Below are 24,038 nucleotides of genomic sequence, written 5' to 3'. Positions count from 1 at the left end.
CCTGCCCATGCCCGCTCAGCTCATCCCCGCCATTCTGCCCGTGGTGCCTGCAGCACAAGAACACATGTCCCCTCTATCTGTGACCCCCCTACACCCCCGCTGCGGTGGGTCTGTTGAGCATCTGCACCACATGAGCACTGTGCTCAGGCCAAGACACAAGCCCTGCAGCAGAGGCAGATCCCATGTCCCAGAGCTCACACCCTGCTGGGTCAGATGAGAGGTCAGAGGTGGGCAGGGGTGCAGCTGCAGGAAGGGTGGCAGGGGGCATTCAGTTTGCATAAGATAGTTCAGAGCAGGCTGCCTGGGTTAAACCTGCTAGAGGTAAGGGTGAGAGCCACCCCCCACCCACCCCCAGCTGCAGGGATGCAAATGCAGCAGCAGCAGGGGGAGGCCCCTCAGGCGGTAGCAGGGTCAGAGCAGGGAGGGTGTGGTACAAGAGGCAGGGCTGCAGTGGGAGCCTGAGGGGGGTGGGCATGGCATGCTGGGAGCCAGGGTCCTGTGTAGTTTACGTGGCCCTGGTGTAGCACCTCTGCGTGTGCTCAGGACACGCCAGTGCTGGTCCTCACCCATTCCCAATGCAAATCTCTTTTTCCTCCACTCCTAGCCCTCACGAGCCCCTTGCAGCTCCTGGCGGCCCAGGCTAGTTCATCCACGCCAGTGGTGGTCACACGGGTGTGCGAGGTGGGGCCTGAGGAGCCGGCAGCGGCAGCCGCCACCCCAGCAACCCCAGCCACAGCTGCCACCTCTGCCTCTTCCACCGGGGAGCCCGAGGTCAAAAGGTCGCGTGTGGAGGAGCCCAGTGGGACTGTGACGGCGCAGGCCGGGGTGATTGCAGCTGCTGGCCCGCAGGGACCGGGAACCGGGGAGTGAAGTCGCCTGCGAGTGGGCCGAGTGGGATGCTCGCCAAAAGGGATTCTGGAGCCGGGCCCTGACCGCTGGCCTCCTGCCACCTGGGGACCGCAACGAGGAGGCTCCATGCTGACCTGCGCACGTGCCAAGCGGACAGGACGGCCTCCACCTGCCTGCACCCGGACACACTCGTCCTCCTTGTTCTGTCTCCTGCCCCTGCTGTGGTTTAAAACAAAACACATAAACAAGTTCAGACAGCTGATTGTATGATTCAGGAATGCTTGTTTTTATTTTCCTTCTCCCTTACACCGTTTTCTCTCCCAGGCCTGTGGTCCAGCACTGGATCACAGGCCAACCGGGCCATGAGCAGAGGCAAGGCTTCCGGAGCAGCCTTCACCCCCACCCCCACCCCCAGAGGACAGACGGAGCCGCGGCGAGGCACAGAGGCCGTGCATGGGAGGGCCGGCAGGGGGCATGAGTCCTGTCTGCGGCAGAGCGGGAGGAGGCAGGAGAGAGGCAGGAACTGCCAAAGCTCAGACTGTCTTGTGGGGTTTTCGCCCTAAAATAGTGACATAGAAGTCTCGGCATTAATCGGGGGGGGCGGGAGCTCTGGTTTGGCTTTGGACCCCAAGTACTTCTTGTTTTGTTGAAACAAATTGAGGCTTAATCATAAACCTGAGATGGAAACACAGAAGGCAACATGTATTTGTGAGGTCAGCACCTATGGGCAGTTTACCAGCTGTATGTCTGGGCTGCTTACTGGCATTAATCCCGTGAAGAGCTGGTGATGCCGCTCTGTCTGCTAACTTCAAGAAAGATTGACGGCCACCTGGATTGGTGTTCGGGGCAGAAAGTCGTCTGGGTGAGGAGCGGCAGTCCCTGGTCCAGAGGCTCCAAAACCAGGAATCGGCGAGCCCGGCGTCCTCTGCAGGCCTGAGGCCCCGGTGCCTGAATGCCGTGGGATGCGCAGCAGTGGCGTAGGCCTCTCCCACCACCGTTGTCACCAAGTCACACTTGCTTTACTGCCCAACACATACCTCCTGCTATAAGTCACATCGTCTCCTGCTCCTGCAGCACCAGTCCTCTGGTAAGCAGTGGCCGCGCCACCCCTGCGTTCAGCTCCTGATGACTCCATTGGTCTTCCCTGCAACCTGGCCACGTGACCCGGCGAGTGACACCAGCTCCCCCAGGGAAGGACCCCAGCTCCCCCAGGGAAGGACCCCTGCACTTGTAGATGCCCCATGCTGCTGGAGCTGTCAGCAGAGCAGGTGAGCCCACACTGCCTGATTATTAGCCCTGTTTGGGATCCAGATTATAGTTCTTCAGCTCCTCTTGGAGAACATTCTCAGGAAATGTTAAGCACGTCTGTGAAAAGTGACTTTAAATTTGGCTGCCACGCTGGCATCTGGCATCAATTTTTCTGGCAATGGACACTGCCTGAAACGGCAGCCACAGGCCCTGCACAGAAGTCCAGCAGGGATGGTTTTTCTTCCTGAAAGTAGCCTGTCCTCAGCATTAGTCTCCCACCGACCAAGCTGCCTGCCCCCCACTGTGCCCTGATGTCAGCACCCGAAAGAGTGCAGCCCCCTTAAAGCTCCCAAGAGGAGGAGTGGGCCTCAATGATCAGGTCAGGTACTGGCTCAGAACGAAAGGGAAACTGTGGAACACAATTTCGAGGCCGTTTGGGCAGGATTGGCTGATGCAAACTTGCCCTGGCGACAGCCAGAGCTCATCGGAGGCCAGGGTGGGTGTGACCAGACGAGTCTTGCTGCCACAGTCGTCAGGGTGTCCATTGCTGGGGACAAGTGCAGAGTGGCCTCCTGCCCAGCCCAGGGCAAGGCCTGTACTGGTGTTCCTCAGGCCCCAAACCAGTCGTTTCTATGGCACCCAACTTTAAGTGGGAAAAGAGCTCTTCTGTGAAGTCCATACCTGTTGCCTTCAGTGACGTTGGCCGTCCTTGGGGATGAGAAATCTCACTCTGTTCCACGTCAATGTTTTCTGTTCTAGCAACTCTATCCTTTGCATCAGCTGCTGTGTGCGTGAGAGGGCGAGTGGCTGGGCGGATGCAGTGGCACGCACAGAGGTTTTTTGGCTCCTTGCCAAGGGCCTCACCTTTGAGGGTCTGACCCTGGGGCCTGTTGCTTTTTCCCTCCCACCGTCATCGTTTACAGGGTCCTTTCGGAGGGGCGTTGCCCAGGGTTTGTCTCCATAGGAAAGCTGGCGCCCTCTGCAGAGAACACAGGACAGTTGGCTGCCAGAAACATGTCAGGGCCTCACCTGATTGGGTCAGTCTGGCACTGACCCTTTGCTCTCCCAACTTTGAGGTGTTTTGGTTTCTGCTCGTTTTTGGTGATGGTTCTGCTCTCTATTCGGGTGGTGGTTCCAGGAGAAGCGGGTACAGGGAGGTCTGGATGTCGGCTGGTGGTACTCTGCCCCATGGAGAGCTTGTGCCTTGTTAGCTCCTGCTGGGACCAAGAAGGGGACCCTGTGGGATCAGCTCAGGCTGGGTGCAGGGCGGGGAGGGGGGTGGAGAGGGGCTGGGCCTTGCGGGAATGGCCACCCTGTGTTCACAGCGCGCTTCTGGATGGGGCCAGGGTCATCTGACCAGATAGCAGGCCCGGTTTGTGCCACCACTTGTCCTGGGACTGGTAGCCAAAGGCCCAGGGTGGCCCATGCCTCAGGGAGATGCACCTCACAGCAGAAAGGGCTGTGCCCCAGAGCTGGCCAGGGGATGGTCTCCTCCAAACTGGAACCAAGAGGCCAGCCGTGACCAAAGAATTGCAGCCCTCAGATTCTGGATTATAGAGGGTGTGCCAACCCCCGCCGAGATTAGAACAAGTGGAAATAGGTCCACTCTGGCACAATGCTGGTGTCACTGTGGCCCCAGAGGCCCGAGAACCTTCTCTTTGATCACCAAGGGGCTCACGTGTGTGAAGAGGTCAGCTAGGCCCAAGTGTGCGGCTTTGAGAGGGGCTCACCTTCTCCTGCGCTGTGACCCAGGGTATGCAGGCCCTCTCCACCCGGCTCCCAGGTACCTCTTCTCTCTCTCCTGCTTACCTGTCACCATGTTTAGCAGCACCAGGTACAGGAAAACACCCTCCCTATGTAGGAAGGAAGTCACAAAAGTAATTACTTTTCAGTAGTTGAGCGTTTTCCACCAAGACAGTCTGGTCTGGTGTTGGGAGGCAGAGGGTTGGTAACCAGAGCTCACCGCTGGTGTCCCAGGGCCCAGTGGGTGCAGCAGTGTGGGACACAGCTCCTGGCACCCAGGGTGGATCTCACAAGCTGTCCACATCTTTGTTCCACACTGACGCCCTCCGAGGTGATGCACACCAGCGTCTGCTGAGGACAGGCCAGTACAGCGCTGCTAGGAATCAAACACACTGTCCTTTTTCCACTTTCTTGGTAAATTCTTACAGATTGTGGAGCTTGCATCCCATGGTGAGGTTTGACGTGTCCCAGAACAGCCCATTGTCTTGGCACACAGCCTTGCCCCATGCTCTGAGGACGACAGGACCGATCACTGGGTCCACCGTGCAGCGCAGCACGAGGCCAGTGCCGGGGAACAGGGTCCGTGTGCCTACTGTCTCGCCTGTCAGCTTTCCGTTCTCCGTCGGGTGGGTTCATGTTTGAGGGCTACTGTTTGTCTTTTTCTTTGTTTAAGAACCGGGCCAAGTTGAGAAGATGAGAAAGGCTTTCTGGGTTGATAAAATGAGTATTCTGTGATTCTCAAAGTAGGAGAGAATAGTTCAGGGCCAGGGGTGTCGCCATGGCTGGAAGGTGGGGGTTCCACCTTGCCCCAGGCAGCCTGACCCCAAAGGGTTCCGTGGGGACCTCCTGGTCCCTTTTCTGCTCCTCACTGGGGCTGGTGGAGGATTGGCTTGAGCCCACGAGCATCACTGGGTCAGTCTCTCCCTGCCTCTGAGGACAGGTGTTCATGGAGCATTCAGAGGGCTCCATCCTCTCCAGAGGGAGCAACACAAGTCCCCTCTGCAGAAACCCTCTTGTGAGCCATTCAGAGTTGAGAAGAAAGAGCAGGCTTGCCTTTGGCCTTGAGATCAGTTTCTTAATAGAACAAAAACTAGGCCTCACGTGAAGGAAGGAGCACCTAGTTGAATGTGAGAAAGCATCAGAGAGGAAACAACATCCCCTGAGTTCTTGGAGCACAGAAGTCAGTCCAGTGGGTGCGGGTCGGGATGTGCTGTTCTCCAAATGCCACAGATTCTACTTTGCCCTTGAGCTACTGTGTGTGGGATGTGGGATGTGGGATGTCATGGGAGCCCAGGGCCCAGCCCTGCGCCTCAGGGAGGAAGGATGTAAGGTCCCCGGCAAGGGCTCCTGTCTCCGGGCAAGTACGTAGTGAGTGTGCTGCTCATTCTAGAATCAGGCTGTGAGGCTGTGCCTGTGACAGGAGCCAGGGCTGCGAGGTGGAAGGCCCGGGCAGCAGGTGTGCTGCAGGCTGGCAGCCCCCAACCACAGTCCCATTGCCAGCGTGACCTAAAGGAGAGGACGTTTCCCATAACCCCTCACAAGTCGCCCGTATGATACCTCTGCTTCGGAGCAATAGTAACAGTGCTTGCTGAGAGTTTAAGTTATTCAGATGCACCGCTGCGGCGGGGCCGCCACAGGTGTGGGCGCGGACGTCCCCTGCCCAGTTTCTGTCCATTGTTTTCAAGTTGTTTCCCCTCTTATAAAGCCTTTTCATTTTGAGTCCTTTCCCAAGGCCTCGATTCTCGCATGAGGTTTTAAATGCTCAGGACCCGGCTGGGTGGGTGCAGGGCGTCTGCGGGAGCCCCGGTGGGCATGGGCAGCCAGTGGCGCCAAGAGTGGGCCATGGCCTGGGTCGGGGTGGCCACCACCTCCGCTGTCCTGGTGTCGAGATGGGACTTTGTGATGCAGCCATGAGCATGTCCTCCGAATTGATGTACAACAGGCCCACCGCACAGACTGTGTTTAAGGAACATTGTTTTGTTCCTGGCTACCCTACAGCCCGCAGGAGCCGCCAGCCCGGGCCACCAGCCGAGCAGGACCGTCCCTGCCAAGGTGCTCAGGTGCTCAGGGGCCCAGGCTCACCGCAGTGCAGCCCCACATCAGCACCACAACCTGGGCGGTGAGCACAGAGGTGTTGGGAGCCAGGCCTGCAGTGTGGGGCGGGGCGGAGGGGGCGGGCACAATGGGGTTGCTGCCTAGACCAGCTTCCCCCCACACCCCAGGGTGGGGGGTGGGAAAGTTCTCAGGAGTACAAGGCAACTACAAGGAGGTGGGAAGTCCGAAGGATTGCTGCTCAGAGCTTGATGGGCCTGTGCCTCCAGCGTGGCAGTGATACGTCTACCCATCTGGACCGGCTGCTTTGGCCCTGAGATGCAGGCCTTGTCCCTGGGATGCTGGAGCCCAGCCAGTTAGTGACAGTGGCCCTCCTATAGTCAGCCACAGCCAGGACTTCCACAGAAGCTCTGCCTACCATCAGGGCCTGGCGTTTGCACTGCATTTTTACACAGGACTGAAATGAAAATCTTTTCGGAATTAGTGAGACTTGGGATCCTGTTTCTTCGTTCTCCTAACCCCTAGTTTTGGCCCTCGCCACTTCAGCCAAGAGTGAGCAGAACATCTCTGTTTCTAAGGAGAAACCCCACAAAGCACTTCATCTAGTCCTGGCACCTACTTGTCATTGAGGCTCACTTGGGAGGTGTGAGCAGCAGGAACCAGGGAGCCAGCGGGGGTGGCCATCTGCACGGGGGTGACCTCCTGCAGCCCCTAGTCTCCCACCTGCTTCTCGGGCAGGAGAGTCTCCACATGGCTCTCTCCTCTTTGTTCCAACCATTATTTTAAGAGTCAAATACAAGTGGAAGAATTCTGGCTTATCTATTCAAGAATCTTTTCTGGAACAGTTTGCTCATTTGATTCATCTAAATATTTATTGATGGCTTACTCTGTGTCAGAAATAGTGAAAAGTGCCCAGCAGGGGGGCAGGCCTGGGAGGGAGGTGGCCCCACTGCTGGGGCATGTCCCCGAGTCACGAGGCACATGCCGACCTGTCCCCTAAATGCTGAGCGAGCTGGCTGGGCTGGAATGAGGCCTGGGACTCTGAGGTGAGTTTTCTGCACATGAAGGTAACTGGTGTGGAGGATGTTAGACTGGGCCTGTGGCCTTTTAAGTTCTTAGCCTCTGAGTTTCTGCTAACTGACCCACCACATCTTTTTTTTTTTTTTTTTTTTAATCCATTAAAATGGGATTTAAAATCAAACATTTAAAATTTGGCCATTCCCTGCTTCCCTGCCAGCTTCCTTTCCAGAAGGCTTTCTGGATACCCATACACTTAATTTACATGGCTCAGTCTGTATTTCAGGATGGGGGTCAGGGAGGAGAGAGACAGAAGTGTGCCCCCGACTCCCACCTGGGTCGGCCGAGTTCAGCCCCATTGAGCTGTGCATGTCCCGCAAACCCTCGTGCCCCAGAGGTCGGCCCACGTGAGAAGGGATTGAACCAGTACTGAGATTTTTTTTTTCCTTACCTGCCGGTAATTCTCCTGTAAAGATAATTTGGGGGGCGGGTGTTAGGGGTGCGTGTGTGTGCGCGTGTGAGAGCGTTTTTTTTTTGTTTTTTTTTTTTTTACAGTGGCTGTCTAAAGTATTTTCCACAGTACGTGTAATAATCAGTGCTTTAAAAGCGGTGGTACCCCATACAGTGGAAACCAGCGCACGGGATTGGAGGCCCCACCGTGTTGCAGGCTCCTGCCCCCTGTGCGTGCGTCAGTCTCCGGGAAGCCCAAGGGGACCCAGACGCCCCCACAGGTGGCAGGGAGCCAGCGGTCCCATCCCCAGAAAGATGAGAGGCCCCATAGCAGCTGGGCCCGCCTGTGTTTTCATTTCAAATGGGATACAGTATTTTTTTAATGAGGAGCCATACTTTTTTTTAAAAGTTTGAGATCTGAATGTGATTTCTAATTGTATCAGACGTTAATGTTTTAAAGCTATAACAAAGTTTAAAATTTCTACTTTTTGTTTTTCATTTATTTTAACTGTTCTTTTATCTATTAAATTGTCGTATGTGGATGGGGAAGTTCTGTTTCTCCTCTTAGCATTTGTTTCTATAACCAGAAATAAAATTATATATTACAGAAATGAGCCTGGGGCTCTGTGTGGTCCTTATGAGTGGCTTCTGGGGGGGCAGACGGGTGGAGGGGCAGGCCCCTGGACACGTGGCCCCTCTGCGCTCCCTGGCACGGGGGCACCTGACCTGAGGGGCCCTCACTGGGGAAGGTGTGCTTTCTCCTATGGCACTTGGGAGGTACCCATGATTTCCTGGCCTCTCTGAGCCCCAGTGAATTCCCCAAATCTGTGTTTGCAGCCCCAGGGACGAGAAGACCCCTCACATCTGGCCCTGGACGTGGAGGAGCCAGTGGTCCCTCAGCCCGCTCCTGGGCACTGACAGCAAGGATGCCACACTGCCCCCAGCTGCCTCCATGAGTGGGCCCATGCACCCACCAGAAGCAGACCCAGGACAGACATGGGTCCCTCCTGCCGGCACTCAGCTCCATGAGACTTTCTGCCCCTTTGTGCACGTTGTCTCTGAGACCTCGCTTGTTCCGTGTACTGGGGGCAAAGTGGAAGGCAACATAGCAAATGTGGTCAGCCCAGACTCTGCAGTCAGACTTGGGTTCAAAGTCCAGCTGGGGCGGGGGCAGGGGGGCTTTCCCCTGCAAGGGGTTCCATTTCTTCACCTGCAGAATGGGCGCCCCTGCCTCAAAGTGTTCTGTGGATCACGTGGGCCATGGCACGTGAGCTGTGGTGAAATTGCAGGGCCCAATGGCTTTACAGTTACATTGTCATAAGAAGGGTGTGCCTCTGCCGCAGAAAATCCCTGACCGGCTCTCATAGAAAAGTGCACTTCCCACCAACGCATTATTTTTTTTTTTAGATTTTATTCATTTATTCATGACACAGAGAGAGGCAGAGGGAGAAGCAGGCTCCCCGCAGGAAGCCCGATGCGGGACTCGATCCCAGGACTCCAGGATCATGGCCTGGGCCGAAGGCAGGCGCTCAACGGCTGAGCCCCCCGGGGATCCCGCCAGCAACACATCTTTTGTCAGAGTTCTCTACTGTTTGTCCCCGACTCATCGCCTGTTGGAGCTAAATAACTGGTCTGGTCTGTTCCAGATTCTACAGATGCCCACAGTTGCAGCTGGAGTTTGCATATACTTTCCTTCAGGCTACCCCACGGCCACTGTCAGATTCCAATGGTAAACCTTATCGCAGTATTGACAGTACATTTTAGGATTTTAGCCAAATAAGCAAGAGAGAATATTAAGTCTCATGAGCTACCAGTGAAGCCAGTTAACATCTTTCTGCAATATGCAGCTTTTTAGGCTTGGGTTTTAATTAAGACAACTGTTTCTCACTAGCAAGACCACTAGTAAGATTGGGACACCTGGGCGGCTCGGTTGGTTGAGCTTCTGACTCTTGATCTCAGGTCAGGTTGTGATCTCAGGGTCGTCGGTTCAAACCCTTCGTTGGGCTCCATGTTGGGCGAGGAGCCCACTTAAAATATGAATGAGTGAATGAATGAATGAATATTAAGAACTTAAGGTAACATTTTACACAACTGTGAATCTTGTAAGAAACCATCATGTATTATTAATCCCGGGAAGATGCTTGGGGTGTGCATGAGCGAGGAGAGAGAGGATGGTCCCGGCACACAGCTAAGTTCCCAGTAGGACTGAAGCCACCACATGAAGCTGGGTTTGTACTGAAGCATGGGGAGGGCACACCCCCACCAAAGGCAGACTGCACTTTCCAGCAGTGTTCGTGGCCGCCAGAGGGGGAGACAAACCACGTATTCACCAACAGCAGAACGGCCAAGTGGCAATAAGCTCCTACAGTCTGCTGCTCAGCAGAACACTGCAGTAAGGGCGGACGGCTCTGATAGCCCCACCCGGGTGGTCCTCCCCGGTGTCGGGGGAAAGAGCCACAGAGGCGGCTTCATGCTGCAGGGTCCCGCGTGTATGAAGTGCAAACAGGCAGAGCTGACCCACGCTGAGAGAAGGAGGTGCCAGGAGCCAGTGGGGAGGTGGGAAGGGCCCACCCTGCTCTGCACAGGGCCACACGGGCTGGGGTCAGCTGGCCAGGGCTGCTTGCTACATTTCCAGAATTTGGGGAAGCCAGCTGCTAAAGCCAGTATTAAAATTGTAATTAGGGCAGCCCGGGTGGCTCAGCGGTTTAGTGCCACCTTCAGCCCAGGGCCTGATTCTGGAGACCCGGGATTGAGGCCCACGTCAGGCTCCCTGCGTGGAGCCTGCTTCTCCTTCAGCCTGTGTCTCTGCCTCTCTCTTCAGCCTGTGTCTCTCATGAATGAATAAATAAATCTTAAAAAAAAATGTAATTATATAAACTTCCAATTAAATAAATTACATGAAAAACAAAGGTAATGAGTACACGGTTCATCCCTTACTACTATTGGACTCTAGCTGAGCTCTCCGCCTGTTCCCATCCCTCCTGTCTGAACGATTTCTCCTGGTGATTCAGTGACGTCACATTGGCAGCTTGAAATCTGCCATCTGGGAGTATTTACACATGGAAATCATCAAAAGCACAGCCCCTCTGCCCCCCAGTGAGCCAGTGAAACATTTAGGAGCATACCACTGATTAATGGGAAAGATCCTGGAGTTCACTTGAAATCTGTATACTTCATATATGCTTTACTTTAATAAACATCTTTTTAGGCTATGAAACTAGTATTTGAACTCTTTTCCAGGTCTCAGATTTCATAGGTTTCAATGCGGATTTGCTGTGCATGCCACAGCCCAGGTAAACCAGCCAACTCCCTGCAAAACCATGGGTCATTATCAAGCTACGGGCTGGCAGCTTCACACCCAACTTCCTGTGTGTCTGTGATGGGGGGGGGGGGCGGATGACATGGCTGGAGGAGATGCCAACCTCTGCTCTGCCAGCCTCTTCCTTCAGTACAAGGGACTGGAAGGCAGGAGGGCGCTTCCTGTCCCTGCCAACATCATCAAACGCTCTGACAAGGGCAGTCGACTGTAGTTAGTGTCTGCAGCACAGCCAGGGCTGGCCACCTTGGGCCTCTCCTCCTAACTCTGGGCCCCCATTCCACCAGTCTCCCCACTGCCTGCTCCCTTTCAGCTCTGCAGTACCTAGAGGGCAGCCCCAGCAGCTCTTGGGACTTGACCTCCTCAGTGCTGCAGTCTCCTAAATGTCTTCCCACTGCTCTGGCCATTCCCCACTGGGCGAGGACAGGGCGGGGGGGGGGGGCAGTGCAGCTGCAAGTGCCAACCTGGGGTCCGGCTGCTGGCTCAGTGCGCTTCTCCACTGACAGGTGTGTGACCTTGGCCACCTTACCTGGTTTTAGCCTCAGTCCACTCATCCTTCAACTCAGCTCAGAGTCGTTCCACAGGTTCCACGAGGTTGCGTATGTGCAGTGCTGGGCAAGCAGCAGGACTTCCCTGAGAACCACTTGTAGCAGACTTCCCAGCTCAGCTCTGCTCCTTGTCACTCTGTGGCTCCCGCCTCTAACTCCTCAGGCCGGTCGCCCTCCATGCCTCCTGGGTGCCATCAGGGCATCTCAAAACCACCAAGTCCTGTTTTCGGGCAGGTGAGTACCTGGCTGGTCTTTTCGGCCCCATCTCCCACCTTAAGTGTCTCCTCACTGCTTATCCCTCTGACCTCCCTACCACCCCCCTGCCCACCACCCAACTGCCTGCGCTTCCTGGGCTTCATCTCCCTTTCCTGCCATTTCCCACTACTAGGCTGAGGTGTGTATTGCCTATTTGATCACTGTCAACTTGTTGATCGTAGTCCACCTGGCCTCCCCTGCTCACTGTCCCCAGAACCTGAAACACTCCCTAGCACAGCGAGGGGACCCAGTCATTGCTGGCTCAATGACCGAATGACTCCCCCAACTTCTCTTCTGCCCCAGGGCCAAGGGAATGGCACCACCCAGAAAGCCAGAAACCCCATCTTGCCCTGTTCCTCCTCCTGTCTCCAAATACATCTCCAGGTCCTACGAATCCTACCCCTGAATGGTTACTGTATCTGCCTACTTCCCATCCTCATGGCTCTACCTAGCTCCAGCTCAGGCGACCTCCCTCTCTTCCCGGGGCCACCCCATGCACTGTCCATCCTGCTGCCAGACATCAGGACCCCCATCAGGTGCATTCACGCCCCGGGAAGCAGGCCCGCAGTGCCGCCTTCATACCTTTGCCCGCCTGCCCCCTCCCCCTCCCTAGGTCTGACAGCCTGTGGGCCCCGCTGAGGCCCCGCTGAGGCTCCCGTCCCTCCGGAACCTTCCTCCCGCGCCCGGCCTGCCCGGTTCAGCCTGTAACAGCATCGCCGTGCACGCTTGTCACCGCCTGGCGGCGCCCGGGTCTCCAGGCGGTCGGCGGGCGGGGATACTGTGGCCAACACATCTTTCAGGAGGGCTCGCGCCTGTCGCCTCCGAGCCTGTGGTCAGGATGGGCAGGGAATAGGGCTTGTAACAGCAGCAGTACAGCCAAACTAAACACATGAGAGCTTCAAAGCAAAAGAAAACAAAACACCACGAAGAGGTTCAGCTGTTCCCGCAAACTGCCAGACACGGGTGAGCCCACGCCCCAGGGCTCGGGTCCTGTTTTCCAGTCGTACCGAGCAGAGGAGCTGCACACAGCAGTGCGGCCCTCGGCCAGGAGACAACCTAGACGCGGGGCAATGGCCCTGGGGCTGGTGACGAACCGTCTCCTACTAGCGCCCGGAGGCCCGAAGCCCGCGGGGATGCCTGGGGTCCCGGGGTGCCGAGGTCCCGGTCCTAGTCTCGCGGGACCCGAGGGTGCCGAGGCTCCGGGGTCCGCAGCGAAGCAGGGCGACCCGGGGCGCTGACGGCCCCGCCCCCGACAGCCCATTGGCCGGCGGCCTGTCCGCCCCGCCCACGTGACGCGGCACGTGACGCGCCCCGGAAGCGGCGGGGCGGCGTCTCCCGGCGGCGGCGGCGGCGGCGGCGGCATGTTTACGGCGGGGGCCGAGGGTCTGCTGCACCAGGCCAGGTGGCCCGGGTTCCCCGTGAGGCCCCGGGCGGGGGGCGGAGGCGGGGGGCGGGGATCGCTCTCCTGCGCGTGCGTTAGATCGGGTGGGAAGTCGCCGTCCGGCCCGGCCCGGCCCGGCCGCAGCTCGCTCCGGACTCCCCCTGCCCGGTCGGCAGCCCCTGTCCTCCTCAGTCGCTCTCCAATGAGCCCCTGGGCCACGGCTAGGTAGAGCCATGAGGATGGGAAGTAGGCAGATACAGTAACCATTCAGGGGTAGGATTCGCGGGGCCCGGAGAGGTACTTGGAGACAGGAGGAGGAACAGGGCAAGATGGGGTTTCTGGCTTTCTGGGTGGTGCCATTCCCTTGGCGCTGGGGCAGAAGAGAAGTTGGGGGAGTCATTCGGTCAATGAGCCACTGAGGAGAGCTACTTGCTTTCACCCGTGGGAGAAAGCAAGGTGGAGGCTCGGCCCCCCCCCCGCCGCCGTCCATCAGACAGGGTAAGACCTGGTGCCACTTGTGTAGAAGAAAAAGCAGTCGGAACCACGAGCGCAGGGCGAACTGGATCTGCACCTGGAACAATTGATGGGGAAAGACCGGGATGGTTGTGGCTGCTGTAACTCCGTGGAATCGAGATCTTGAATGCAGATTAGGTTCTGAAGGCCGTGAACGGCGCAGAAATCTTCTGCAGTCAAAATGACCCTTGAAAAACCTGCTGGGAGAGCGCCTCATGGATTCGTCTCTTTCACCGTGGGACAGAGATCCCAGTGTTCAAGCTCCAGTATTACAACTCAGGCTCATGTGAATTTAGGGGTTGTGTTAAGTGAAAATAGGTATCTTTAAATACCAGCAGCATCTCACTCACCGCTCAACACGCTCACCCCCGTGTTCTTGCCAAGAGACCCACGGAAACCGACACCCACCCAGAACGCCACGTCACAGGGCTTACCCCTCTACAGCTCACCTTCTCCGGGCCACACGTCTGCGGAATCAAAGGCAGAATGAATGACCCCTCGCCATCTAAATTCCCGTGCCTCCCTCTGTCTCGGGTGGGCGAGTGGGCAGATTGAGGGTAGCGTATAGGGTCCCACATCCACGTAACCTGTGTAATTTCGCCCCTTTAGGGCTTGAGGGAAGCCGATCACCCTCAGTTAGGTCTTACTGGTTTTCACAGTATTCTGTCCTAACTAAGCCTGCCATTGCGGGGGGGTACTCTAGAACAATCTGCTAATATTCCGGAATTAGGATTTGGGAGTGAATTTTAGTGTCTGAACATTCTGGAGATGAAAGCAAGGATGGAGAAAGCCATCAGAAGCATCTTTTGTGAGCTGAAGACTAACTGAAGGAAGTGGGACTTGGAGAAGGGGTGGACAGGGGTGTGCAGCAAATTTGGGGAGGTTTCCAGAAGCCCAAGACTGCTGATCAGAGGCTCTGTGTGGGAGATAACCAGGGAGGGAGAGGTAGGGCCGAGAGCAAGAGAAACAGGACCGGTGGTTCTGAGAAGTAAGGAGGGCCCAGGACCCTGCAGGCATTGTTACTGTCCATAGGAGTTTGGGTCCAAAGGCAAACTATTAAAAGGTTTGAGCAGATTGGCCTTTTAGAAAGAATGCCACAATTTAGAGAATGTACTGGAAGGGATTCACTGGGATGGGAGGTACCACCATTCTAGGAAAGAGTCTTTCGTGTTATTTTGAGGCGGCCTGGTGGCCCCCCGCTCAGTGTCAGCAGCCCGGTGAGGAACAGACCTGACCAGGCCTCCTGTCTTTGTGTCCTCATCCCATTGTGTCTATTGTGTTTGTAAGTCACCAGGTCCAACTGTGGCTGTGTCAAGTACCAGGAAAATGAAAATGGGATAGGAGGTGGGGAGGACACCAGAAGTAGTGGGGGATTCATTGAGGTTTATCTGCCAGCCTTCAAGTGAGAACAAGAAATGGAAGAAGCAGCCCCAGGTGCTGGTCACCCGAGGCTGGAGCTCCCTGTCTGTCTGGGTTCAAAATTCTGGGTTCCTGAGCTCGAGTGTCTGATTGGTCTAGTCTGGGTTTAGTGGATCTCAGCCGTGGCTAGAGGGGTGAGGGGACCCTCCGAGAGCCCCCCTAGAAGTCCCTAATACCGTGTCTCCTGGGCTGATTGTCTTGTCTTGCCTTTTGGCTGGAACAGAAGCCTAAAAACCCAGGTTTCCATTTTGAGACTGTTGGATATCTTACCTATAGATGCTCAATAGATGCATCTTAACTAAACGGTAAATGTTACGATAAGTAATTATGTTACTTATTGTTTGGTATAAATATTTACAAATATAAGGGCAAAAAATATTTGCTTTTTAATATAGCCGATCTCACTCTTGTTCCCAGAAGCAAAAGGCTCACGGAAGGAATCTTTTGAAAAGCAACTTATTTAGGACTAAAATGCCCTTCATTCTGACTCTTAAAATCAATCAGTTTTAGTTCTTCCACTCTGGCAACAACAAAAATCTGCAGGTGTGGTGTCTCCGTACCGGGGTCCCCTATAACTGTTGGAGTGGGGGTCTCCTGCCTGGCAGCGGGGACAGTGACCGGGCGATGGCCGGGTGCCATTGACGGAGGGGCCCGGTGAGGTAACCAGCCAGCGACTGTCCCCGAGAGGAGCTGTGGGGGCTGGGCTCACTTTCCCACAGGACACCCAGGCTTCTGTGCTCCGTGGTGTGGGGGTTTTCTGCAGTCCCAGAGCCACTATGTCATAGCTCAGGGCCACACTTCCGGTTCCCCTGACTGGGTGCCCCCACACCAGGTTGCCAATGCCCCGCTCTTTGTCTAGAGGGATCCAGGATGAGGAGCTGCAGAAATTTTGTTCCCGGGTCGTTAAGCTGCTGCAGAAGGAGGAACTGGGTCCCGACGCTGTAGACGCCCTGCAGAGGCTCTTCCTCATTGTGTCAGCCACGAAATACAAGAGGAAGTAAGTGTGATGATCTTGGGGGATGCAGGCCCCGGCCAGGCTCCCAGCACGTGAGGCTGCGGTGGGTGCCTGTCCGCACCTGGCAGGTTGGCACACACGTGCGTCGGGCCCTGGCATCTTCTGTCCTCGGAAAGCCGCACCAATGGCCCTCAGATACAGAAAGCTCTTCCTGCCTGCCAGGGGGTCCCCGGGGGCTTCTGGGGGTGGGTGCTCCTTCAGTGATGTGCCACCCACCCACACAGCCTTGTCCTCCCAGGCTGGAGAAGACCTGCGTGGACCTGCTACAGACCACACTCTGCGCGCCCAAGTGCCCCGAGCAGCTCCAGCTTCTCTGCACTGCCATCCTGAGAGAGAGGTCACCCTCTGATGACCTGAACCTGTCCTGTGACCACGTCCAGAACAGCCGGCAGCTGAGCCTGGTGGCCTCTGTGCTCTTGGCCCAGGTGAGGTGACGATCGCTGCTCAGATGGGCCGTCCTGTTCTTGGTGGCTCTGGGGTGCCAGTGCACGGTCCCGGTGCAGACACGGACCTGCCACATGCGCAGGCTTGGCTTGACCTCACCTCCCCTTCCATTCTACTGTGTTTGTGGGTGCTGCTGGCGTGCCAGTACACCCTGCACCTGGATGCTTCTGGAAGGAGAAGTACCAGCCTCCCCTGACCCCTCCTGGTCTGCCCCCATTGTTCCCGGGGAGGTGGCCGGGCTCCGTGAAGGCTAATTCAGACTGCTCTGGGGACACTCCTGGACATAAGAGGTAGCATCATGGAAACAGTGATGCTTGTAGAGACGCAGCCTACAGCCCCATCCCAGATGTGTTCAGACCAGATGACCTGTCGTTCACCCACTCAGGCAGGTCACCACTTCATGATCCCCCTGTGTTGCACTTGAAGGGTGACAAAAAGGAAGAGGTCAGAAGCGTGGGCCAGCGCGCCTTCAGAGTCCTTGAGAGCCGGCAGCCCGAGGGGCCCAGTCTGAGGCACCTGCTCCCGGTTGTGTCCAAGGTCACCCACCTGGCCCCGCACACCCTCCATGAAGGTAGTCGCCTGTTTTTCCCTAGAGGAGGGATGGTGGAGAGGTGGTGGGGGAGGCCTGAGGACCCAGCACTGTCTAGTGCTCATTGTCTAGAAGGACCTGCTCATGCCCCTGTGGCGCAAGTCTGCGGGGTTGACTGTTTCCCACACGTTGCCCTGCCTCTCTCCATCCATAGACCAGACCAACCTGCTCAGCAAGAGGCTGGTGGACTGGCTTCGCTATGCGAGCGTCCAGCAAGGGGTCCCACACACTTCCGGAGGCTTCTTCTCTGCACCCAGAGCCCGGCAGGTGAGCCTGGAGACTCAGAACCTCCATGTCCTGGAGCTTCCCTCGCTATCCTGGCCAGCATTGCCCCAGGGTCCCTTCAGCTCCTCCTGTCCTTCCACCTGCCCTGGTTCCAGAATGATCCCTCCCCACTTGTGTGGGTAGGCTCTGGGTCCCCAGGGTCGAGCCCCCAGCCTGTGATGTGTGCTAATCCCACTGGCAAGGGTCACTTACCTGATAGAGGACCGTGTCAGCTCAGGTGCCAGCATTTATATGTCTCATGGGGGCCCCCCAGTCCACAAGAGTGTGAGGGCAGAGCCAGGCATACAGCCTCCCCATGTGAGCCTGTTGGCGCCCCCTGGCCTTGGACCCCAGCACCTCCCTGGCCCCCAGCACCTCCCTGGCCCAGGTCCCCCACGACCCGCCCTTCCTTCCTTACCTCCTGCAGCCAGGCCCTGTCACCGAGGTAGATGGAGCGGTGGCCACAGATTTCTTCACTGTGCTGTCCACGGGCCAGCACTTCACAGAGGACCAGTGGCTGAATGTGCAGGCCTTCTCCATGCTCCGGGCATGGCTGCTACACAGCAGCCCCCGGGGCCCCAGCAGCCCCGACACAGGTGGGACACAGGGGAGGGGAGCAGGAGGGAGGCAGGACCAGGTGTGCCCTGGGGGAATGCTGGCAGCCCTGGCCGAGCCTCATTGGCACCGGGAGGCCCTTCCCCATCATGCAGGAGAAGCCGGGGTGATCACTGAGGGCAGACATCAACAAGGGTGTCAGAGAGCTTCACCAAAGCCCTTCTCTGCAGCGGTGTAGACAGGTGGACTTTCCGGGGGAGGTGGGATGCCTGTACTCCATGGGGCATCTGGTGAGGGTGACGGTGGGGGCCGGCGGGGCAAGGCCTGGGTGGCCTGCCGCAGGGGCTCCCTTCACGCCCCTGGATGGGCCAGGCCGAGTGCCCTCCGAGTGCCCCCCTCTCTTCCAGACGACAAGTCGGAGCTGGAGGGCTCCACCCTGTCTGTGCTGTCGGCCACCTCCACCGCCAGCCACCTGCTGCCACCCCAGGAGCGGCTGAGGGAGAAGGCCTTCGAGTACTGCCAGCGCCTCATCGAGCAGAGCACGCGGCGTGAGTCCTGCTGTCATGCTCCACCCCGAGGGCGCCGGAGCCTGGGCAGCCTCTTTGTCCCAGGGGGGCCTTTGGCTTCCAGGCCTAAGCCCGGGGATCTGGGCATCGGGCAGGACCTGTCCCCAGCCCACCAGCGTCTGGCCCAGCCTCCCGTCCCCTTGGGGTGGGGGCGCCCTCTGCTGGTCTGCTCCCTGCCACCGTGTCCTCCTGGAGCTTCCAGAACAGGGTGTGTCCTGCTCACTGTTTGATGGTGACCAGAGACCAGGTGACTTTCTTCCTCCCCCAGGAGCCCTGCGGAAGGGGGACTCGGACCTGCAGAAAGCCGTAGGTGCCGGGCAGGCCGGGCGGGGCGGGCCTCACCCCCGTGGCTCTGTCCGAGCCCGACTCCGTGCCCGCCCCACAGTGCCTGGTGGAGGCTGTGCTGCTGCTGGACGTGCTCTGTCGGCAGGACCCATCCTTCCTGTACCGCACACTGTCCTGCCTGAAGGCCCTGCACGCACGGCTGTGCGGGGACCCGGCCCGGGTGCGGGCGCTGCTGCCCATCGCGCAGTTCTTCCTGAACCATGGTGAGCTCCTGTCTCGCGCGCCGTCTCTCAGGGTCCAGATGCTGTTCTGGTTCGAGGTGAAGCACAGCCTCTCTGTTCCTGTTTGTTGCTCCTCTTCCTTTGTTCGTGGAGCCACGTCGTTTTAATGGACTGTTAGCACCAAACAGGGTGGTGTTTAAATGGGTCATGTAGTGGATTGAACTGTGGCAGCTTCACACTGATCTTAGAACTCTTTGCCACGAGAGTGCACGCGAGTTTTGTGGAAGGTGCCATGAATCCAGCACATTCCAAAGAAGGTTCCACACTGTGTGACTCAGGGATTGGTTTGTCGCCAGAGACTCCCAGGGAGAGCAGGCTGTGGCGTGGCAAGTTTTCCCTGTGGAGGAAGGACACCTGGGGTGCCTGGTGTCCAGGACTCCGAGGGCCCCTAGCCAGCCGTCCTCACAAGGAGGCGGGGACGTTCTGCTGGGGTCCTGACACCGCCGCTGCCTTTCAGGGGAGGCGGCCGCCGTGGACTCAGAAGCCATCCTCCAGCACCTGTTCACCAGGATACCCTGCGAGCTCTTCCACAGCCCCATGCTGGCTTTCGAGTTTGTCTGCTTCTGCAGGGACAGCCTTCCCGTGTTTGGCAGGAACCTTGACATTCTCAGACGGAGCTTCCCCAACCTCTTCAAGGCATGCTCCGGTGTGCTCAGGCCAGAGTGGGTGGCCCGGCAGGGTGGGGATGCAGCGCCCCTCTCCCTGCTCCTCCCTCCCGGGAGGTGGCCTGGGCTGCAGGCAGAGGGCCCAGGGACCACCAGGGAGTGGGGGTGGGGGGTGGTAGGATGCTTCTGTGCATCACACCCTGGGGAGCTCCCTGCTGGGCCCAACTGCAGTTTATTCTAGAACTTGCCCTGTAGGCTCCTCTCATGCAGGAGCCTTGCCTGCTGGGCTCAGCCCTCCGTGCTGCTGACTTTTGATGTGTGTCTGTGACTGGCTATTGTCACTGTGTGGGCTTTGCTAATTCAGCTGGAGCCTCAGTCCTTTTGTTAGAGAAAAAACAGTGATGAACGCAAATCATCATTGCTACGAAGCGAACACAGGGGCAGGGGGTTTTACAGATTACAATGGCCCAGGGGCCGTGGGTGGGACCAAGGGGCTCTCCCCTGCCCCATGGGGGCCCTCCCGGCTCCCACCGAGCATAGCTCGTCCCCGCAGCTCCTGGCCTGGAACAGCCCAGCCCTCACCTCAGAGTTCGTGGCACTCTTGCCATCACTGGTGGACTCGGGCACGGCCGTGGAAATGCTCCACGCGCTGCTGGACCTGCCCTGTCTCACTGCGGCCTTGGACCTGCAGCTCAGGTGAGCCCCGGCGGTGACAACTGTCCTGGGTCCCCTCCCCATCCCCTGCTGTTCGTGAGCTGCCCCAACGAGAGCACCCATACCCTGGGCCTTGGAGCCTCTGGCGGGTCTCACACAGCGGTAGAACCCCACCCTGCAGGTACTGGGTCCCAGGCCCCTTCCGGTCCATCCCTCTGAGGCTCATCGCTGGCTCAGGGTGCTGTGATGACACAGTGACGACTGCTCTGTTTCTCCTGAGGGTTGGAGTCAAGTCTCTCCACCCCGGAGCCCGGCCTTAGGCATCTGCTTGCTTGCAGGCTGTCACCAGCTGCAGCCGAAAGACCACTGTGGGATGTCTCCCTCAGGAACCCTAGCTGCCTGGAGGCCTCCCGGGACCCACAGTTCCAGGGTCTCCTCCAGCACCTGCTGCGTGCCACGGCCAGTGGAACCACGGAGAGGTAGGGGCCGCTTGGGCCGGGGGGCCCTGGTCGGGTTGGGGGGGTGGTGCCTGCGGCTGAGCATCCCCTGGGCCCAGGTAGGACAGGAGAGCACCCTGAAGCCTTGGGACAGGGCTATATGTGTGGCCAGAGCCCATTCTCAGTGTGGGTGAGACTTGTCTGGGGACATCTGCCCCCCGGCCTTGTGCCTTCTGGCCCAAAGGGGCCTCTGCGGTCGCCCCCCACCCTTGGCAGGCACCACCCATGCCGTGGGTGCTCGCTGGACTCGGGCCTCCCACTCAGTTCTTTACCAGCTCCCTGATGTGGTCCACACAACCCTGCAAGATAAGGCACTGTGGTGACTCCATCCTGCAGCTGCAGAAACCAAGGGGTAGCACTTCCCAGGAGCGGGAGGGCCAGGACTGGAACAAGGCATCCCGACTGCAGACCCCGTGTGAGCCGTCCCCATGTCCCATGGGAGCAGTACTGCCCTGAGTGGCCAGTGGCTGATGACGGGAGCAAGGCTCTAGCAGGAGGCAGCAGGCATGGTGACAGGGTGGCCTTGTCCCAGGAGGGCAGTGCAGGCGGGTTCAGAACTGGGTCCATGCCACGGCACCATGACCCCGTCCTTTCTCCCCTCAAGCACCAGCCAACTGTGGATGCGTGGAGAGCGCACCCATGGGCCCCGGGGAGCAGGTGGGCAGGTGCTCAGGGGGATGTGCCGTGTGCCCCGCAGGTTGGCGCCGCTCCACCAGCTGCTGCAGCCCCTGGCCAGCCTCACCCGGGTGGTGCAGTGCGCCGAGGCCGTGCCCACCCTGCTCCAGGCCTTCTTCTCAGCTGTGACCCAGGTGAGCCCACTTCTGGGATCCTTCAGTCCCACGCCAAGGGGGCTTGCCGTGGACCTTTGCAGAGCCTGTGTCCTTGATCGAAGAGCCCGCTGCCGATCAGCAAGAGGCACCGGGAAGGGGCCTGAGTATATATCTCTCTCTTCACCCCAGTTTGCTGATGGGGCCTTGAGCAACCAGCTGGCACTGCTGCTCCTGGAGAGAAGCGACTCCCTTTACCAGGTCCCCCAGTATGAGGCCCATGTGCACAGGTGGGTGCATCACCGCCTCCCCGACCCTCCTGCCCCCACCCCGGCCTCCCGCTCAGCCTGCTGCAGCTTTGAGTCCCCACGTCCCCTAGGCTACACCCCCTTCCAGCTCTCTGTGGCACATCTCCTGTCCTCCAGCATCACCCCCGGGCCAAGCTGCTGCTCATGTTCCTTGTTCCCAGTCCAGATGGGCCCCGTGTGCATCCCTCCTGCCCCAGCTCTGTAACCTCCAGTATGGCCCAAGTCCCTCTCTGAGGAGCCTTCCAGACCATCCGTCCCCCTTCCAGAAGGCCTGATCCACACAGGCCTGTGCCCACGCCACTCGCCAGTCTCAGCATCCTCCCCAGTGGGCTGTGGGTTCTTTCAGAGGACAGACCATTTCCACCTGGTGCTCAGAGGCTCCCCCCACCCCCACCTGATTCTGGTTCTGGATTGGGGGCCACAGTCTGGAGCCTGGGGGTGGCCGCCCACCAATGTCCTCCCCGGGTAGGGTGCTGAGCTCACAGTTCCTGGTCCTGTGTGCGCGGCACCCATCACTGGTGGTCGAGCTGGCTAAGGAGCTGCTGGAGTTCGTGGGGAGTGTGAGCAGCGTCCACAGCAGAGAGACCATGCTCACGGCTGTGGTAAGGCCTCCCCGCCCCACCCCGCCTCTGCCCCTTCCCAAGCCAGGGTGCCTGCAAGAGGGCTGAGGCTCTATCCCCACCCAGGTGTGGGCTGTCGGCGAGTATCTGTCCGTGTCCTGGGACCGTCGGTGTACTGTGGAGCAGATCAACCGATTCTTTGAGGCCCTTGAGGCCCTGCTCTTCGAAGTCACCCAGTCCCGCCCATCTGCCACCCTTCCCAAGTGCCCCCCACGGGTCATCACAGTGCTCATGACCACACTGACCAAGCTGGCCTCCCGGAGCCAAGACCTGATTCCCAGGTACAGGATGGGGCACATGGGGGAGACCTGCATGCCACCCCCTGGGGAAGGGGAGATGGCTTTGGGATATCTCCCAGGCCCCCAGGGTCTGCCCATGGCCGGCAGCACGAGGGTGACGTGGACACAGGTGGTGTGGGCAGCATCCTCATTGCCTCACTTCTCCCAGCCGAAGCCCCACAGCCTGGAGGCCACGGCTGTCCCACGAGGGGTGCATCCACAGCTCACCAACTGGGATCCTTATCCTCAGGGTCTCTCTGTTCCTGTCAAAGATGAGGAGCCTGGCCCAGAACCCAGCCCCGAGCTCCGACCGCTGTGGGGAGGACGCGGGGGCTGTCTGCACACGGGCCGCCGAGCTGCTTACCCTGCTGAAAATGCCCAGCGTGGCCCAGTTCGTGCTCACGCCCAGTGCTGAGGTGTCAGAGCCTCGCTACCACCGTGACACCAACACGGCTCTGCCCCTGGCCCTGCGCACCGTCAGTCGCCTGGTGGAGAAGGAGGCAGGCCTCCTGCTGGGGTGAAGGGATGAAGACCCAGTGGAGGCTGGCTGGGCTGCAGATAAGAGCCCTGTATTAGGGCCAGACTGCGGCTTCCAGAACCAGAGGGCCCGTCAGGAGGGGTGTGAGACCCGGGGAGGAGCTTGGGGTGGGTCACACGGCTGTCCCATGCACACCTTCCTCTGGTTGTGTTTCTCGTGCACTGAGCTGTGCTGAAACAGGTCTGACTCAAGCTCTCACTCCATTTGGGGCTAGATGGGGGCTGCTTGGTCTGTTTCTGGCTGCTCCTTGTTTGGGGGCAAGAAGAGATCCAGCTACAATAAAGGTCTTTTAGAAGGTCCCGGTGTGCACAAAGCAGGGGAGAGGGCCCCATACAGGGGAATGCGCTGGGCTGGGAGGCCTGGCCCAGGGCAGGTGGGGACCCCCCAGCTGGGGCAGGCACCTGGGGCTGTTCCTTCCCACCTAGTCCCCACAGCAGCCCAGATGCTACAACAACAGGACTGTGGACAGTCAGGAAGCATGTGACCTTTCCAGAAGTGCAGCCACCACTGGAAGGGCCGTTGCTCAGTATCCTTTCTTAGCCTGTCTTCTGATACTACTGAATGATTAGAGAAACTGAGGCTGGGGCTCTGGGGCTCTTTGGCCTGCAGCCCCCTGCCATCGGGGCAGCACCAACCCAGCAGGGGTGCTCGGCCTCGGCCTGACTCCTGCGGGCAGAGCCTGAGAGAAAATCCAGGATCGCTCTGGTATTATGCCACGTGAGGGAGACACGTGAGTGTGGCCGAGCAAGGAACGTGCCCTGCCCCCTGCCCCCTGCCCCAGCAGCTCGCCCCGCTCCAGCCTTTCACACCAGCTCCCAAGGCTGCCCCCCGGCTCCGGCCGCGCGCACGGGCGCCCGGCACCAGGTGGCGCTCCTGCTCCGCGAGCCCCACGCCCGACCCGCCGGCCCGGCCCCGCCCCTCCCCTCCCGCGGACACGGGGGTGCCCGCCTCGGCTCCGCCTGGCGTCCTCCGAGAGGACAG

General features: G+C 58.7%; 2 protein-coding genes and 1 long non-coding RNA gene across 10 annotated transcripts in view; 2 read left to right on the top strand and 1 right to left on the bottom strand.

Annotated features, from left to right (window-relative positions):
• FOXK1 (forkhead box K1) overlaps positions 1-7,973 on the top strand; it is a 67,955-nt gene extending 59,982 nt beyond the window's left edge. The window contains exon 9 of the mRNA XM_038539585.1: positions 605-7,973. Within this exon, the coding sequence (XP_038395513.1) occupies positions 605-870 (266 nt within the window). The 3' untranslated portion in view covers positions 871-7,973. The remainder of the gene's footprint in view (positions 1-604) is intronic.
• LOC106558890 lies at positions 7,967-14,183 on the bottom strand. 4 transcript variants are annotated; one of them, XR_005360654.1, is made up of 4 exons: positions 13,822-14,128; positions 13,365-13,569; positions 11,205-11,443; positions 7,967-10,669 (listed from the first exon to the last, which is right to left on the bottom strand). It is a non-coding gene; the product is annotated as an uncharacterized LOC106558890 (long non-coding RNA). The 4 variants fall into 4 exon arrangements; XR_005360656.1 differs by having other exon boundaries at positions 7,967-11,443; positions 13,723-14,183; XR_005360655.1 differs by having other exon boundaries at positions 7,967-11,443; positions 13,365-13,572; positions 13,822-14,181.
• Positions 12,353-23,356, top strand: AP5Z1 (adaptor related protein complex 5 subunit zeta 1). 5 transcript variants are annotated; one of them, XM_038539580.1, is made up of 17 exons: positions 12,353-12,441; positions 15,651-15,788; positions 16,045-16,231; positions 16,677-16,821; positions 16,994-17,106; positions 17,531-17,699; positions 18,066-18,206; positions 18,493-18,530; positions 18,610-18,772; positions 19,248-19,426; positions 19,949-20,091; positions 20,388-20,528; positions 21,244-21,355; positions 21,506-21,603; positions 22,091-22,223; positions 22,308-22,522; positions 22,770-23,356. In XM_038539580.1, exons 1-17 carry the CDS (start codon positions 12,368-12,370, stop codon positions 23,038-23,040), a joined length of 2,460 nt encoding a protein of 819 aa, XP_038395508.1. In that variant the 5' UTR covers positions 12,353-12,367; the 3' UTR covers positions 23,041-23,356. The 5 variants fall into 5 exon arrangements, with proteins under 5 accessions (XP_038395508.1, XP_038395510.1, XP_038395512.1 ...); XM_038539582.1 differs by lacking the exon at positions 12,353-12,441 and adding an exon at positions 12,759-12,880; XM_038539584.1 differs by lacking the exon at positions 12,353-12,441 and adding an exon at positions 12,926-13,084.
• The last annotated feature ends 682 nt before the right edge of the window (positions 23,357-24,038 follow it).

The sequence above is a fragment of the Canis lupus genome, chromosome 6 (assembly GCF_011100685.1).
Source record: "Canis lupus familiaris isolate Mischka breed German Shepherd chromosome 6, alternate assembly UU_Cfam_GSD_1.0, whole genome shotgun sequence".
Lineage (NCBI taxonomy): Eukaryota > Metazoa > Chordata > Mammalia > Carnivora > Canidae > Canis > Canis lupus.
Note: the sequence above shows the minus strand (reverse complement) of the source record. Positions and strands in the feature narration are given on the sequence as shown.

Excerpts from the sequence above, each read along its gene's own strand:
- AP5Z1 (XM_038539580.1), top strand. The coding sequence starts at position 12,368 with ATGAGAGCTTCAAAGCAAAAGAAAACAAAACACCACGAAGAGGTTCAG. Across the intron at positions 21,356-21,505 it reads TCTTCTCAGCTGTGACCCAG|TTTGCTGATGGGGCCTTGAG; the intron begins GTGAGCCCACTT and ends TCTTCACCCCAG. Across the intron at positions 22,523-22,769 it reads AGCCAAGACCTGATTCCCAG|GGTCTCTCTGTTCCTGTCAA; the intron begins GTACAGGATGGG and ends CCTTATCCTCAG.